This window comes from Eretmochelys imbricata, chromosome 12 (assembly GCF_965152235.1).
Source record: "Eretmochelys imbricata isolate rEreImb1 chromosome 12, rEreImb1.hap1, whole genome shotgun sequence".
In the NCBI taxonomy this organism is placed as follows: Eukaryota; Metazoa; Chordata; order Testudines; family Cheloniidae; genus Eretmochelys; species Eretmochelys imbricata.
The window spans coordinates 5732536-5750091 of record NC_135583.1 but is presented as its reverse complement, the minus strand read 5'-3'; the positions used below and the strand labels follow the sequence as shown (position 1 = coordinate 5750091).

Here is a 17556-nt window from a genome sequence, read left to right as displayed (position 1 = left end):
CTCAGATACTCACCAACACAGCCTCCTTAATGCAGCCCTTAGTGTACCTCCTCTCAGGCAGATCCCAGGGAGGAATGGGTCTATTTCTTCCTCACTACACTTTTGCCCTCAGAGAGCTGGAAGAGAAGGATTTTGGATGTTCTGGAGCTCCTGGCAATGGAACAGTCTCCTGAACTTAAAGCCTAGCCTGCAAACTTGGGACAGACAGCAACACTAGTCCTGATCCACCCACCAGTCCAGCCCAAAACACTCAACCTACCTTGCCGCAGCACGGCCTGTCTCTAGCCAGCCCAGCACCCTGGACCTGGGTCAGCTCAGAATGTCCCATGGAACCCACCACGTTCCACTTGTCCAACTCCCCCCCCCCGGTCTGGGCCAACTCATGAAGCCCATTCAGCCCATCACAGTGACCCCTGGCAGATGCCTGGCTATTCACCTTTTGAGTGACCAGCGGCCTGGTGACCTGAGGAAATATCTTTGATTTGAATGGGCCTATCTGAGTGCTCTGTGCCATGTGGGGGGTGGGGGCGGGAAAGCTTTGCATCTCGTCCATGCCCAAGTCCACCTCCAGAAAATGCCTGAATTCCTCTTGGGGAATGCCTGTCGTATGCTGTTTGAGAACATGCCCCCTCCCCTCCCTTCCCCACCATGCTGGCATTTCCTGTATTGTCTTTGTTGAAATGGAAAGGCTGTGAACTGGGACCTTGGGTTCCAGCACCACGCCCAGGAAAAACCACCCAGGCCAGTTTGACATTGCAGCTCCCGCTAAGCTGCTGCTGGGGTTGTGAAATGTGTTTTTCCCCCAGTGCAATGGGGTTTGTTTTTGTAACATGCCCAGCAGCTCTCCTGAGAAGGATGCAAACGTCATTCTTCATCTCTTCTACAGGCCGGGTTCTTAGGCTGTGCCAGCACACCTGGCCCTGCCTGCTGCTGCTCCCTTCCCCTGCCGCCTGTGCCCACCCACTGCCCTCCAGCGAGAGAACTGGCAACTCTGGTAAGCTGGCAGTGACCACGAACCAATTGGCAGAGCCTTGGCAGAGCTCCTTGAACTGGGTGCGATTTGGAGGTTGGCACACGAGAGGGACTCTGGCTCCCAGACAAACACATGCAGAGGGCGCCACGGGTCAGGCTTGTTGCAGAAGGCGGTTGGTGATCCAGGGCAGAGAAGCACAAAGGATCACTGAGTACTGACTCAGTGAGATATTAAAAAACGTGTTTTATTAAGTGAACGAGGCAGAAGCAATTGCCTTGTGTAATAAATAAGGAGACAAAAAAGGACTTTGACCCACCATCTCACAGGGTGAGGGTGGGGAGCTCCCGACTTGCCACGCTGTTCATCACATGGACTCGGCCCCTTCCCAGCGCCCTGCCCAGCCCGACGGTGGGACGCCATCACTCTGAGCTGGCCAGGTTCCACCGGCGCAGATGATGGCGTGCAGGCCAGGGCGTTTGGATGCGAAGAAGAAAGTCTGAGGCAAAGTGGGGCATTTCGGTTAACTCAGCCATTTGTCTGTGGATACCCAAAATGGGTCAGTCTTGTCATGCTTCATCTTCATCTTTCAGAGCCCTCAGTGCCCTTCCAGCCCCCTCCACAGCCTGCCTAGCCTCATCTGAACCCCCAGCTCCTTCATGGACTCAGCCACTCCTGTCTGCCTGACCTCAGAGACCGCTGGACACCTGGCTCTCTTCCCCACGCAGCCCAGCTCCAACTCACCTGTTGGGACCATCGGGGGGAGCTTCTGAGGTGGCTTCTGGCCCTGGAATCCCCCTCACAGCTGCCTCCTGAGAGCAGACACCTACCTGCAGTTGATAAGCTCTGCTCAGGTTCACAGCGCTGGCTTTTTGCTGCCCTGTCCTCTCTCTGCCTCCCTCCTCACGCCCCCTTCCCCACCACACTCACCTCCCCACCTGCTCCCAGCCCCCCTTGTTACAACCCCCCCGCCCCAGCCAAACTAACAAACAACTCTGCTCGCTCAGCCACGGGCTGGGCATCATGTTATCATCACACGCACACAACTAATGCTGCCCACCAGCCCCCGCCCCGGCTGCCTGGCCTCCTTGGCAGCTCCTTTCCTGCTTGCGCTGCACTAGGAGCTGCTAGGGCGAGGACTGCGGGATGTCTCTTCGTGTCTACACAGAGCTTGGCACAAAAGGGCCCCGGCCCAGCTCACCAGTGGCTGCTACAACTCTTCAATAACACCTGGCACTGATGCAGCGGGTTGCCTGTTCCAAGCCCTGAACAAACAGCTGTCGACGGTTGTGACATCCCTGGGAGCAGGTCAGGGTCATTACCCCCATCGCACAGCCAGGGGAAGTGGCTTGCGCAAGGCTGCCCGCCACGTCAGTCAGCAGCAGCCACGAATAGAATCCAGGTCTGCTGACGTCCTGCCCCGTCCTCACACCTAATCACAGCACAGCAGCAGGGAAATAACCCACTTTGGCCTATTAATGGACTAGGGCCCTGCTTGTGTGCTCGGTTGCCTGAGGGGCCCCCAAAGCCACACTGACTGGCCCCTCGGAAACCCCGCTGCACCAGCCGGGTGGAGAGGTGGGTGGCAACAGGAGGCAAAATCAGACTTTGAAAGGTGCAGGGGATGTTACCTTTACCCCAGCCCCCCAAGCTGCGCCAGCCCTGGGGCTTGGGCCTCATAAATGAGGGTGTCCGCTGGAGCTGAAATGCCCTTTCCCTTGATCTCTGGCCTTTCCAGCAGTAGGCAGGGCTCTCTGCAGACCAGGGTGGCAGTGGCCACATGGGTTGCATCCCTGGGCCACCAGCAGAGCGGCAGGCGTGACTCCAGCCTCGCCGCGTGGGGTTCCACGGCGTGAGCGTCACGGACATAGAGGCCCCCGGGATCAGCCAAGATGCCCCCCTACGGATTTAGGGGCCCCAGGAGGGGGAAGAGAGCACAGGCTGCAGGAGGGTAGAGATAGCACTGCCCGGACAAAGGTCTCATCCTCACCTGGAGCCTGGAACCTGGGCAGGTTCCCTGGTGTGAGGACAGGTGGAGCACACAAGAGGTGGGACTGTGGTTAACCCTTTCGTTGCCTTCCTGCTGCAGAACACCAGGAACGAAGCTCTATTAATGGACGGAAGGCGCCCAGGGAAGCTTGGCTGCAAAGACTAACAGTGTGGAGAGGGACAGAGTGTCTCTCCGCAGGATCAGGAGGGGAGCCTATTTCAAGGGGCAGCAACAGCGTCAGCAGGAACGTGCATAATGAGACTTTGGACAAAGGAATCTGTCCTTTCCGTGCAGGCTGGACTAAGGACGTGGATGCATGTGTCCTGTAAGAATGCATTACTGATCAACCCAAGGGTCAGCCCAGACAAGAGCCGGGGGACCTGGCTGGGAGCTCGCGTCGCACACGGTTTCTCTTTTTAATCTCTCTTATTGTTTCCATGGCGGTTCTGGGCAGGGATTCCACACGCTTCTCTCGGGGATGAACAGTTCTTTGTCTTTGCATGGCCATAGCTTGATCCAATTTTTTGGTGTTATTATTTACAGCAAGGAAAATATTCAACAACAACATTAAACTTTCTTTCACCTCACACAACCCTTTCTGCTAATGCTTTGCAAACACCCCTGTGGGGGAGGTGATCACACCTGGTAACTGCTCACAATGCTGGGGCATCGGGGGTTACTCACCAGCCTGAATCCAAACTGGGTGGGTAGAGAACAATTGCGACTGTCCGATGACTGCTCAGCAGCCAGTGTGAAACAGACAGTGGGCCAGAGGAAGGATGCCCAGGGGTTAGGGTATTCACCTAGGACTCAGGACATCTGGCCCAGGTCCTTGGGTGACCTTGGACAAGTTGCTTTGGGCTAGAATATTAGCCCATCTTTAAGCACCTAAATAGCTTTAAAAGTCTGGCCCTTGGCCCCGCCCTGCCTGAGTTCCCTAGCTGAGACTTGGGGGTAGTGGTCTGCCCGGGGGTGCTGAGAAGATAAACCCATCAACGTTGGTGAGGCTCTCGGCTACTCCAGTGGTGAGGGTCCTATTAGAACCTAAAAGACCGAATTCCCAACCCCACCTTTCGCAGAATCATCAGTCAGCCCACAAAGAATCACAACCGTTTACAAAAATAACAAAGGTGGGTGCTCTGTCTTCGGCTTCTGGTTTATAAGCCCGTAGGGGGGATGGACACTTGGGTCACTGTTCCAAGTGGTTAGTTGCAGCCAGGAGGACTACTAACTTTACTTTGTATTGAATGAAGGCAGTGAGTCTCTTTGGCTCACCTGACTCCAGGAGCTGGGGCTTTAGGAAGCACACCCAGTAATGGGAGACTCTCAGTAAACTCAGGAGAGCTGGCCGCACTGGATAACTAGAGCTGTTCCTCCCCCACTCCCCCCAGCTGTCCCTAATCATCGCCCCCCCCCCCGTTGCAGCACAGTCCCAAGGACCGAAAGCCTGGCAGAGATGGGCCCGGGAGGGGGGGCGCTTGCCCTGGCTTGGGGGCGCCCCTCCAGGGCTGGCAATGGGGCACTTCCCCCCAGAGAGGAAATAAATAAATGGAGGCGAAGCCAGAGCAAAGCGCCGCTTGGCCGGGGAGCTCCCGGGCCCCCGGAGGGGCTGTCCCCACTGCCCGGCCGGCCAAGCCGGGCCCCCCGGGGGCTGTCCCCACTGCCCGGCCGGCCAAGCCGGGCCCCCCGGGGGCTGTCCCCACTGCCCGGCCGGCCCCCCTGCTCCTCCCGCGGGGCCGCCCGGGGCGCACGTGGGGCGGAGGCGGCGCCCGGCGCCGGCCACTTTCACTTTGACTTTGCCTCTCCGAAAGCCGCGGCCGGCCAGGGCGGGCGCTGGCCCGGGGGCTCCTCCGCGCCCCGGCGCGCTCCGGCCCCAAGTGGGCTGCGGCCGGGGCGCGGCGAGGCGGCCCAGCCCGCGGGCCGGCTCCCATTGGCAGGGCAGGGCCGGCTCCGCCCTCTCCCGCCCGGCCCCGCTATAAGTAGGTGCCGAGCCCGGCCGCTGCCCGTGCCGGGCGCCGCTGGCCCTGAGCCATGGAGCGCTGGGTCTACGGCTCGCTCTGGGCCCTCTTCGCGGGCAGCCTCCTCCTGCGCCTCGCCCGCTCCCAGCTGCTCCCGACCCGGGCCCTGCTGCACCTGGGGCTGCTGGCCCTGCTGCAGCACCTGTGCCAGGCGTGCCTGCCTCTGCCACTGGGCGCCGCCCTCGCCGCGGCCGGCTGCCTGGCCCTGGGGCGCGTGGCCCAGCGGCGAAGGCTCCCTGTGGCGGGGAAAGCCGTCTTCATCACAGGTGAGTGAGCCTGGCACCCCGGGCCCAGGGCGCAGCCTCCCTCCTCCCCGGCGGTTAATGTTTAATTGGCCTGTTGTCGCGGGGACACCTGTGTGCCTGGGTGTGCCAGGAGCCGGGTGAACTTGTCTCTGGTTGGCGCGTGTGCCCGGCCGCAGTGCCGGGCGGGTGACTCTCTCTGCGTGTGCGCACGTCGGTGTAATGGCGTGACGTCAGCGGCATGTGTTCACGCTAGGTTCCTGCACCAGGACGCCTACGTCCTGGGGGAAGGGCCCCCCTGGCCTGTGCAGCAGAGTCTCCGTTCTGAAGGCTCAAAGTGGGCCCGATGCCTGCAGTGGGGCCTCCCGGATCTGCACGGGGCTAGGTTGTGAGGCTCTGACCTTCTGGAGGGCCACGGTGATCCAGCCCACTGTATCGGCGGCTGCAGTGCCTGGGACCGAGGGAGGCAGGATGCCCCTTGGAGCAGGGTATGGTGACGTGCTCAGGGTCCGCTCTGGGACTTTTCTGCCATCGGAGTGCTCCCCTGCAGGTGGTGGTGTAGCCTCGAGACCAGGGGGTTCCTCCCAGAACCCAGGGTAAGTTACACTTGTATCACATGGCACTTGCCTGGGTCAGAGCGGGAGGTTGGGACGGTAACTGTCCCCACTCCATGGGCAAGGCCTACCACTGGCTGCCCCATAATAACACCTTCCTTCCACCTCCTCCTGCGCTTGGCGATCCCTGCCTGGCCTAGCAGAACAGACAGTTGTCCTTTGTCCCGGGCTCCTGCTCTCTGAGCTGGGTCAGCAGAGTTTGGACTTGCACTTAAAAGTGCTTTCCTGGCGGAAGGACTGTACGTCTACGACACAAAGAAAAACCCCACGGCTGCCCCGGGCCAGCCGACTCAGGCTCAAGGGGCTTGGGCTCCGGGGCTGGTTCTTTGCTGCGCAGACTTCTGGGGCTTGGGCCTGAGCTCAGAGACCTTCCCACCCTGCAGGGCCTTGAGCCTGGGCGCAGCCCGAGCCCAGAAGTCTCCGCAACAATGAAACAGCCCCACAGCCCAAGCTCCAGGAGCCTGAGAATTGTCCCTCGAAGATGGTGTCTCCAGTGCGATCCCGGCATGCTGCCCCACGGCTGTATGGCTGGCTAGCCTTGGGCTGGGCTGCTACCAGGGATGAGTCTTTGACACTTCCCTCTTGCTCCCTGCAGCCTGGTGGCCTGCTGGTACTGCGTGGCTCTGCTTAGCTGTCTGACGGTGAAGCTGAGAAAGGGCTGATGAACACCGCGAGGGGCCCTGTGATGGGAGAAAGCATGCACCAGTGAGGAGGGCAAGGTCAAGGGAGCCTCGGCACCTCGGTCCTAGCTCCAGCTCTGCCCTTAACTGCTTTGTTAGTGAATCTTCCAGGGCTTCTGTTTCCTGTTCTGTAAAATGGGGCCATTCAGTCACATGCACGCACACACATACATGCCCTTGGAGAGTGCCATGCTGTCTGTTGTCATGGCCATGGGCTTCCCTCTCCAGGGGCTGGCAGGGAGGGCTGAGGTAGCTTTCCATGAGCACTTCCTGGCTTCTTGGTTCCTGATCCCTCCTGGAAGGAGCCCACTGACTGATGCAAATCCCAATATGCTCCAACAGGGTGAGAGCCGTGGTCCGGGAGCTGGTGTGATTTTTGGCACGTGGGGGACGTTTGGGCAGGTGCTTCCCAAGGGAGCAAGGCCCGTCTCCTTGCAGGAAGAGTGGGCTTTGCTCTTTGGCTGTTTCCAGCAACTGCAGTCTGATGGAGTAGAGGTCCCACAGTGTCTGGAGTGGTGACGGCCTTGCCAAGAGAGGAAGGTGGGAGTGGAGAAGAGAGGAGGGTCTATGGGAGGAGAGGAGGCTAGAGGGACTTCACTGGGACAGACTTGGAGGATCCGAGCAGTTGGGGAGCCATGGGAAGGTGGGAGGTGTTTCCACGCACATACAGCTGGGAAGGTGGCTGCAGAGCAGAGTGCAGGCCGGAGAGTGGCCTCGAGAGGGAGCTCCAGAGCTCAAGGTGAGAGCTGACAGATGCAGCAGGCGTGAATGAGTGATTCAGCTGAGTGAAGGTCAAGGCGGCAGCAGATACAGGCCATGCTAGGGAAGGAAGAACAAGTGTGTTCACTGAAAGCCGCCGTGCGTGATCTGCGTGTGCACACGTACTGTGTTCCTGAGCGCATGGATGTTCGCCTGTGTCCGCACACGTGCATGTCTCTCTCGGGTCCCTTGGCATTCCCAAAGTGCCAATGACTCCAGCTCTTGATGCAGCGTGCTGACCCAGGATGTGGCAGAGTGTGTCGAGTGAGGCCTGTGCATGGCACTGCTTGTGTAACTGGTGAGTCAGCGAGTGGAACGAGGTGTTCTTGCCTGCAAGGCAAGGAAGGGACACTGCAGGCCTGCGGGGTTTGCTGTTAGCTGGCATTACCTTGTGGTTTCAGGTGCAGCTGGTGACCCGGGTCAGTTATTAGCTGTGCCCTGGCCCGGACCTCTTGGCAGGGCCGGATGCCAAGTGCTTCATTCAGGCAGGACGGGTATCAAATCAATTTAGCATTTGCATAATCAGTAGCCCCATTCCCTGGGGAGTTAATTCAGGGCACACTCTGCGTGTGCCACTCCCTCAGACCGAGGCACCCAGTCCCCAGGAAGAGGTGGGGGCCTTTGTCTTCCCCAGCCCCATGCCTTAGGGGCAGGACGGCCTGAGGCAGGGTAGTGAGGCTCCTCTCTTCTTGCACAATGCCAGCCGCAGGAGCGTGTGGCATACACAACCAGCCTCCAGCTGGCAGCTCTTTCCTTCGGCCCTCACTCGCTCACCATCCACAGGAGGTTCCTGTTGGGCAGTGAGTTAGACAAGTTACCTGTGCCGTGTGGAACAGCAGTATTTTCTCTACTGTGAGTGCAGCAGCGCTGGCCCCTGGTTCAAGTTGCATTCGCAGTTTATTTACTGGAGTTTTTCACTTTTTTGGACCCTGGTTTCAGGCTGTGTGAAAGCTACAAGAATCTGCGTTTTGCTGCTCGATGTTGCTGCGTCGTGAGCTGATTCAGACCAGAGCGGATAGACAGAGGGTCTGCTTGTTTATAGAGCATTTTTAGAATACAATAGCTGTGTAACCCAATGGGAACGGGTGGTGAAAGCCTCTTCTACTGGCTGGTCCACAAGCGGAAGCAGTTCCTCTTGCAGCTCAAGTGGTACGGCTCTGAGCTGGGAATCTGCCAGACGCTAGGCTGTGCTGCTGATCTTGGGGGGGGGATTTGGTGGGGGTGGGCTGTCGCTCAACAGACAGATCTTTCAAACGGATTTTGTGTCGAAACCAGGATGATAGGGCAATTGTGGTGGGAAGCAGCACACTCCAGGTGTTCCTGTGGCCATCCCTCCTGCATGTTTGTTTGGGTCCTGGGGGGGTCACCTGCTTGAGGGTGGAGAGGCAGGATCCATGCAGGTGGGGAGGACTGAGCTGGCAGATGTGCTCCAGGCAGGTAGTTGCTCCTGGCCCTAGCCAGGTTCCAGGCATCCATGGGCAGCTGTAGTGTGTTTTGGGAAGTGAGTGAAGGTGGGGGCTCCCTTATGGGGCTGATGCTCCTCCTTGTGTTTAGCAGTTTTTAGTCAGTAACTTGTAAGTGGGGTGCACAGACCTCCGCCCTGGATGGGTGGGGAGCCCGGCTACTGGTGTCTATGCGCCGAACGAGAAGAGTGGGATGGGATGGGACCGGCACGCCCCGTGGTGGTAAAGGAAGCATTAACTCTCTTGCCCTGGGAAAGTGCACAGCTCTTTGCCCTGATTGCAAAGACACTGAGGGAGCAGGGAGAGAGGAGATCCATCCTCCCACTCTGGACAGGGTAACGGAAGCCCATGGGAACAACCACTCCTGCAAGACTCCAAATGCTTTAAGCTTAGGAAAAAGCTGCAGGATGCCAGGAGCCCAGGGAAGGGCTCTGGGAGCAGCTGAGCTGCTGTCCTGAGGGGCTTGCACTAAGTGGGCTCAAGCCAGCCTGCCAAAAATAGCAGCGTGGACGGGGCAGCTCCAGCGGAGACTCGGACTCGACACCTGAGCCCAGCCCCAGGTGGTCGGCTGGGCCTGAGATGCTCCTCGATGGCCATGGAGGCTGTGTCCGGACCCACCCAAAATGATGGCGGGTGGAATTCAGTGTTGATCGATTGAGCAGTTCCCGTTTGCCCTCCAATGTGCCTGGCTTCACAAACACCTGGCAGGGTTTGCAGCAAACTGCCATTCCTGAGCCAGCTCAGAGAGGTGCTGGCCAAAGGCCACCTCCAGTCTCCTCTCGCCCAAGGCAGACACTGTCTGGATTCCGGCCAGGACACTGCATGCCAGCAGTAGCATGAGCACTGATGACCAAGCTGCTGCTGTCCGTGGATGGAAGGTGGGCAGACATCCATTCGCATCCTCCTGGACCACTCCAACATTCCCCATGGTTGAGACGCAACAGTCCGTACCCATGGTAATTTCTAGTGGCTAACTACTCTGTGTGTTAAAATTACTCCTTATTTCCAGTTTTAATGTATCTAGCTTCAACTTCCAGTCACTGGATCGGATTAGACCTTTCTCTGTAAATTGAAGAGTCTGTTATTCAATATCTGTTCCCCATGCAGGTACTTACAGACTGTGATCAAGTCACCCCTTAGCCTTCTCTTTAAGCTAAACAGATTGAGCTCCTTGAGTCTATCACCTATAAGGCAGGTTTTCTAATCCTTTAATCATTCTTGTGGCTTTTCTCTGAACCCTCTTCAATTCATCAACATCCTTCCTGAATTGTGGGCACCAGAACTGGACAGTATGCCAGCAGCATGTTCCCCAAACTGGTGGTATGTCCGATCATACAATTTCACCAAGTCAGGAACAAATGTGCTTCCAAAATACTACTAGTTATTATGAAGCCACAGACAATCTCCCTCAGGCCTCGCCCCTCATGCACCACCCAGACAGCCAGACTTTATGATGAAAGGCTATTAAAACCAAAGTTCATCACATCTTTTTTGGTTCTTCCAGCCCCAGAGAGCCACCCGCTCACCCAGGGTCAATATGGACTTCAGGATCTTACCAAAAAACCATGCTGATGCCAATCCTCTATTAATAAAAAGTTATTAAAAGGTTAGTTTACTAAACCTTTCATTTTAAAGTGAATCGTATTGATATCAGAGTCTGGAGATCAGTAGTGATGTTAAATCTGCTAGCTTGCAATACATCTTCCTTGCAATACATCACCCAAAAGATTGGGGTCCTCAGTCCAGTGTTCAAAGCTCTCCTTGTTAGAAATCACAGTCCAGAGATGTGGGGCAGGAATCAGGCTAGGAGGTGATGTCACCACCACCCCCAGTCCATGTACATAGCAGAGTGCGGGCTCAAACACATGCTTTGTGTGCCTTGCCGAATCATAGGGTTTCTGTTGTCTCTGTGCTCTCTGAGGCACCTTTTGGGAGGGGCCCACTCAGGGGCATGCACAAGGGGGGGAAGTAGGGGCATGCCCCCCCCCCATCAGTGGGGGCGCAGAACTCCTCTGGGGCCGGGGTGAGGAGAGTGATCTCCTCTGGCCTGGGGTGGGAGATGACAGCTCCTCTGGCCCTGGGGCATGCGAGGAGATCCAGCTCCTCTGGCCCTGGGGCTGTGGTGGGGAGAACTAGCTCCTCTGGCTGCAGGGGGCACAGAAAGTGCCCCTCCATAAGCAGCTGAATTTTTATTTCGCCCCTGGGTCCACTGAAAGAGTTGATTCTGCTTAATGCCCCATCAACACCTGACGGGCTCGTCTTGATGTAAATCTGTCTTGTGGGTGTTACCCAGGAACACATCTTTAGTAACAAGCATGTTTAGACAGCATACAGTTTCATATCTTCATACTCAATGATGGCTCACACATTTCCCTGAGATGTAATCAGTGGAACAGCGCTAACTTAATTTAATTGGGGATTGATCCTGCTTTGAGCAGGGGGTTGGACTAGATGACCTCCTGAGGTCCCTTCCAACCCTGATATTCTATGAACTTTTCCAATGATACAAGGCATACTTTGTACAAGATTTATCGCAATTGTAGAACTGCTGTGACAATATTGGTGAAGACGGTCCCCTTCCTTTTCATACAGCTTCACAACCTATACCTATCTAGGTCATCCTGTCTTCCCTTTTTGAATATTGGCATAACCGCTTTCTTCCTGTCTTCTGACACTTCCCTTGTGTTCCAAGATTTATTGAAAATAAACAAATGAATCTATGAGCAAATTCATCTGGCTACACAGAACTTTAACTGACCTCACTCAACAATGGGTGAGTGTAACCAGTGAAATAAACAACCCAGGGAAATGGTAGGTCTTCCAACTCTTGGTGTCATTAACACTGGATGTTTCTAGACCAGGCCTTAGCCAATCACAAATTACTGGATTCAGTTCAGTTCAGGGGTACCTGGGTGAAATGTAATGGCCTGTGATAGACAGGAGGTTAGAGGATCTAATGGTCTGTTGTATTTAGATGGAGTATATGGGCCCAAAGACTAACAGGTGCTTACAAGACCCTGTCACTGTCTAACATTACAGTGTTAAACAAAGTTCGGGGGCTGGTATACGGAGATCTCTGTGTGCTTAGTCCCATGATAAATATAGCATTAAACGTCATTTCACCTTTTATTAAAGATACAGAAGAAGGCAACCCAGTTAAAGCCTTTGAAATGTAAGGTGTTAAATCAGGCTTCCGCCCTTGTTACTTTTCCCTTTTAGCTGGAGAGAGTCTTTAGAAGGAAAAAACCTTTGTCTGACAGTCCCTTAGCTGGTGTAAAGATGGGAATAACTGTCCAGTCGGGGCAAAGATCAGAAGTTAGTAGAAACGGGCTGGAGCTGTTGGTTTTGTTGTTGCTGTTAAAGTTCAATCACGTTTCCTGCAAGACAAACACATGCAAAAGGGGAGAAGAAAGAACAGCCAAGAGAGAAAATGCAGCTTCTGTCTCTGGCTTCGACTCGCTTACCCCCTCGTGGCTGGAGAAACACAGGCCCAGCTCTGCGATAGCCTCATGTGTGTGGGGCCCAGGTCTGAGAGAGTCTGACGTGGGGCTGCCTCATTCTCTCCTGTGGAAGCTGTTCCACTCTGGATTAGTAATGAAAGGGTGATTAGAGCAGGGGACTGGACCCTAGGTCTCCCGCCTCCCTGAGGGGGCCCTAAACACCAGGCTATGGAGTCCTCCTCTCTGGCCCAATGAGTAGTTCAGTATTTCCAGAACAATCTGAGAGCACGCGAGTGTGTGAGACTGGTTCTGTAGCCCACTGGTTTAGGAACCCACCTAAAGGGGAGAGGAGAGAAATAAAAACGTGGGGAAATCCCGAACTTTTCGACAGAATTTCCACACTGTCTAAACTACGTTTTTCCGTCAAAAACCCACTGTCAGAAAATTCCTGAGCAGCTCTATTTTCATGTCCCTTTTGGGCCCCGACAGTTTCATTTTGAATGGGCTCATTTTACCCTGACCTGGCCAGAGGATTTCACACAGACTCTGTTGTATCCATCCCAATAGTGGTGGCTGAGCTAGAGCACGTCTCTTGGACAGGCGTCCAGTCCTGCCCAAGACCCTGCTCTGCCCATCTGTTCCAATGGTGAATCGCCCTCACTGTTCTGAAGAAGTCTTATTTCCCGTCCGAGCTCTGCTGCCTTCAACTTCCACCCCTGGGAACCTGTTACACTTTGCCTCCTGGATTGCAACCCTCTAGCGTCAGATCTGTTCTCCCTCTGTAGGTAATTATAGAGTGTGATCAAATTACTGCTTTACCTTCTCTTTGATAAACTGCATAGATTGGGCTCCTTAAATCCTATGTTTAAGTGCTCCACTGAACTGTGTACTGAACATTCAAGGATTTCATTAGCCCTCTTAGCCAGCATTGCACTTATCTACCATGACCTCCAAGTTCCCCTCCCCCCCGCCCCGCTACTTTCCAGGATACAGTCGCCGATCCTCTAAGTGTGGTGTGTATTCTTTATTCCTAGATATGTGATCTTGCATTTGGCCATATCAAAATCCGTGTCTGAATGTACTCTGTTTTGTGGCAACGACCTGTCCTTGTCGTAGTTTACCACCCTATCAATCTTTGTGTCCGCTGTAAAGCTCATCAGCAGTGATTTCATATCCTCTTCCTGAGCATTGATAAGGGAATGAAATATTATTGGTCTAAGAACAGGTTCCTGCAGGGTTCCACTAGACATGTCCCATTAACACATTTTCAGATCTCTCCGATAACATTATTTTTTAAAAGTGATGTATTAACTGGATTAGAAACTAGCTCGTACTTTAATCCAAATGTTGCATGATGCTAAATCCGATGCCTCACACTAATCAACCAAACTTGTACTCTCATAAACCAGATAGGTCTTGTCCAGTGACCTTTACGTCTCCCATGGCACAATGTTGACTTGTGGTTAATTATATTTCTGTCTTTAGTTCTCTATTGAAACAGTCCCACGTCTGCCTGACAGCCCTCCCCGGAAACGAAGCCGTGGAACAGCTATCTAGCCTGTAATTACCTTTTAAAGAGAGGCATAAAATCAGCTAATTTTCAGGAACTTCCCCAGTTTGCCTACAATTATTAAAAACTAACAGTCCAGGCAGCTCCTCCCTGGTTCTTTTTAAAACACATGGTGCAAATTCGCTGGTCCTGCAAGCTTCAAGACCGTTTCGTAGTGGTAGATGCTGTTTAATATCCTCTTTAGTAACTGTTGGGAAGAAATGTGGCTTACCACTCAGGCTCAGATACTCAAAGGGACATAGGCAGTGTCAGGTGCCTTGAAAATCCCTGTGCTGCACAGAACCTGAGCTATGCACCCAGGCTCGCTATGCAATGAATGGGGAGAGCCCGGCACCTTCGATTGGGATCCCCAAAAGCCCTGCTGAAGCTAGCCCAGGGGAAAGGCTAAGGAGAGAGGCGTCCTTCTCAGAGGTGCCCCCCTCTGCTAGCAATCCCCTACCAGGAGTCAGGCTGCTTTAGTACTGAAGCTGTTCTTGCATGAAATAGCTTAGGTACCCACCTAATTGTGCACAAAATGGCTGAGGTGGGTGGGCAGGTCAGGGAGGGGCCTCCCTTATAACCTTTAGCCTAGTGATTAGGCCACTCCCCCAGGATCCGGGAGTCCCTGGTTCAATTTCCTCCCTGTGCCTGGTGAGAAGACGGGACTTGACCATCGTTTAGCTACAGCTAATCAGGGGAAAGATCTTGGAGTCATCGTGGACAGTTCTCTGAAGACATCCACGCAGTGTGCAGCGGCAGTCAAAAAAGCAAATGGGATGTTAGGAATCATTTAAAAAGGGATAGAGAATAAGATGGAGAATATCGTATTGCCCTTATATAAATCCATAGTACGCCTACATCTTGAATACTGCGTACAGATGTGGTCCCCTCATCTCAGAAAAGAGATACTGGCATTAGAAAAGGTTCAGAAAAGGGCAACTAAAATGATTCGGGGTTTGGAACGGGTCCCATATGAGGAGAGATTAAAGAGGCTAGGACTTTTCAGCTTGGAAAAGAGGAGACTGGGGGGGATATAGTAGAGGTCTATCAAATCATGAGTGGTGTGGAGAAAGTGAATCAGGAAAAGTTATTTACTTCTTCCCATAATATAAGAACTAGGGGCTGCCAAATGAAATTAATGGGCAGCAGGTTTAAAACAAATAAAAGGAAGTTCTTCACTCAGTGCACAGTCAACCTGTGGAACTCCTTGCCTGAGGAGGTTGTGAAGGCTAGGACTATAACAGGGCTTAACCTCCATTAATTTATCCAGTTCTCTTTTAAGTCCATTAATGGCTATTAGCCAGGATGGGTAAGGAATGGTGTCCCTAGCCTCTGTTTGTCAGAGGGTGGAGATGGATGGCAGGAGAGAGATCACTTGATCATTACCTGTTAGGTTCACTCCCTCTGGGACACCTGGCATTGGGCACTGTCAGCAGACAGGATACTGGGCTGGATGCACCTTTGATCTGACCCAGTATGGTCATTCTTATGTTCAGGGATCTTCCACCTCACAAGTGAGCCCCCCTCACCACTGGGTGAGAGCATCTTCCACTCTCTCTGGTCCAGGTGATATTGAATTCAAGTGGAATGGCTTCAGCGAGAGAGACTGACATCAGGTACCCCACTGCTTAGTGGTTAGACTCCTGAGATGGGGGAGACCCCTTCAGACACAGGAGGGCTGATTGTGGGCTTTTCCCCACCCTGGAGGAGTGCTCGAACCCCTGGGCTGAAGGTTCTGCTGGAGGCAGCTGGCTCCCCCCCGGCTGTTCTGTGCAGAGTTAAGCGTTCTCTAGGCGAGCTTACCGCACGAGGCCGGCCCTTGGAGAAGACAGGTGGAGGGATGCCCGTGGTCACCTGGCTTATGGCTCGGGTGCGGGATAGGCGTCCCAATGCCAATGGTGAGGAAGCAGCGCATGTGTCCCGACATAGGTGCCGAGGGAACTCTGGCAGCAGAACTGTAGCTGCCTGCAGGGGTTTCAGGGATCACCCAACACTGGGACACAGACCAGGGCAAAAAATATTTTAAAAACAAACAAAACAAGAAACCAATGCAGCAGCAGTCCCTTGAAGACGGTGCCCAGGGAAACTGCTCATCCCCAGACCTGGCCCTGCTTAGTTAGGCATCTGGATCCATTTGTGGATCCTTCTGACCCTTCCATCTTTTTCTGCATCATTCTGACAACTCTTCCTTTTCCATCTAGCACCAGGCCTCTGCGGTGTGCAAATTCCTCTAGTTCCTGAGTATGGGCAGCAGGGTAGGCCGCCCTCAGCCAGCCCTCTTTGGAGACGGCACCCATTAAACCCTGCTGCTGGGGGTGATCAGAGCCAGCTGGGAGGGGGTCCAGTGCCTGTCGGCCGAGCACCCGAGTCCTAGAAAGCCTGAGCACTCAGGGTGCGCGGGACAGGCAGGAAGTAGGCTGGGGGGCTGTGGTGGGCAGTGGGATTCCTAGGCAGACTGTGGGAGAGGTGCCTGGTAAGGAAGCTGTGGGGTTTATGCTGAATGATGGTGCCCCGAAGAAAGTTCTGAGTGGGCTCTGGAAGTGGTGGTTAATGCTTGCTGCTGGCCTGTCTCCCGTGCCAGGATCTCTCTCAAAAAATCCCTCCTGGCTGCCCTTAGCCCTGCCATGGGGGTTTAATTGATCTCCAGCTATCATTGTCCGTTGTCTGTAGTGCTTCACGGGTGACTTGTAGCCATGGCGCGCGCCCCCCCCCCCTTGATCTATATAAAAACACCCACCCCCTTTTTCTCTCTCTCTCTCTCTCTCTCTCTCTCTCTCTCTAATCACCATAGTAGCCTTCACTGAAGTAGCACTTTATGTGGCCGAATTTGTGCCTTTCCTGGCATCTAGGAAAGTGTCCTTTAAACAACTCCCCATTCTCCGTCGCGCTGACTCAGCTTGGCTCAAACATTTAGCTTCGTTTGCTGATATTGGTGCCTGGGGCGGTTACAAGGCAGATCTAGCCAGCTCATGATCATTCATAATGAAGGCAATCGCTAATTTTTAATCCAAAGATCAATTAGTCTAACCATCAGGATGAGACCTAATACTGAATTACTCTGTGCTCTCTCTCCCAGGAGGGGATGGATTGTAGGCCATTGAAGGGTGACTTGTCCATCTCTAGCCCCCAGCCCCTGCTGTTTCTCTAGGTGGGGGGTAAAAACATTAGAAAAGTATCTGATCTGCAGAAACTCAAGATCGTCTTGTGACAGGCAGCATGAGACCCCAGCACGATGAAGTGATTTAGGGTCTGTTCTAGTCTCCCAGCCACTACTCTGCTGGAATGCCAATCCACACGCAGTCAAGATCCCATGTTTCCAGGTCCCCAATAACTCTGAGCCATGTAATGTGCCTTCTGGTGAAGAGCGCTTTGCTCTTCCCACTCACCCAGCCCCATCTGCATGGGCTGGAGCCAAGGACTCTAGCATGCCAGTCCTGCAGAGCCCCACAACGCTTTCGGAAACGCCGACTGTCAGAATTGTCCTTGTGCACGAGCGTTTCTAATTCCTCCTGTTTGTTATCTGGGCTCCTAACACTAGGTTGCGGGCAAAGAACTTATCCCCTTCATGTGCCTTGAGCCTGAGTTGTGTGTTTGATCGTTTGGGCTGGTTGTCTCCTTGCCACCTTCCCCTCACATAGCTAGTTTAATGACTGGTTCCTGTGCTCATACGCTGGAGGCCATATACAGCCCCCTCTCCCCATAATAGAACCAACGCCCTCTACTTACCTACCAATGACTTACCTCCAGTATCCTCTATCTGCTTTTCCTTGCTCATGGGACAGGGAAAGTCTTGAGAAGGTTACTTGGACTTTCCTTTCCTTATTCCCTTCT

General features: G+C 54.2%; 1 protein-coding gene across 1 annotated transcript in view; it reads left to right on the top strand.

The window, feature by feature from the left end:
- The first annotated feature begins 4991 nt into the window (after window positions 1–4991).
- Window positions 4992–17556, top strand: part of HSD11B2 (hydroxysteroid 11-beta dehydrogenase 2) — a 55076-nt gene continuing 42511 nt past the window's right edge. Inside the window, exon 1 of the mRNA XM_077831408.1 lies at window positions 4992–5244. Coding sequence (XP_077687534.1) covers window positions 4992–5244 — 253 coding nt within the window. The remainder of the gene's footprint in view (window positions 5245–17556) is intronic.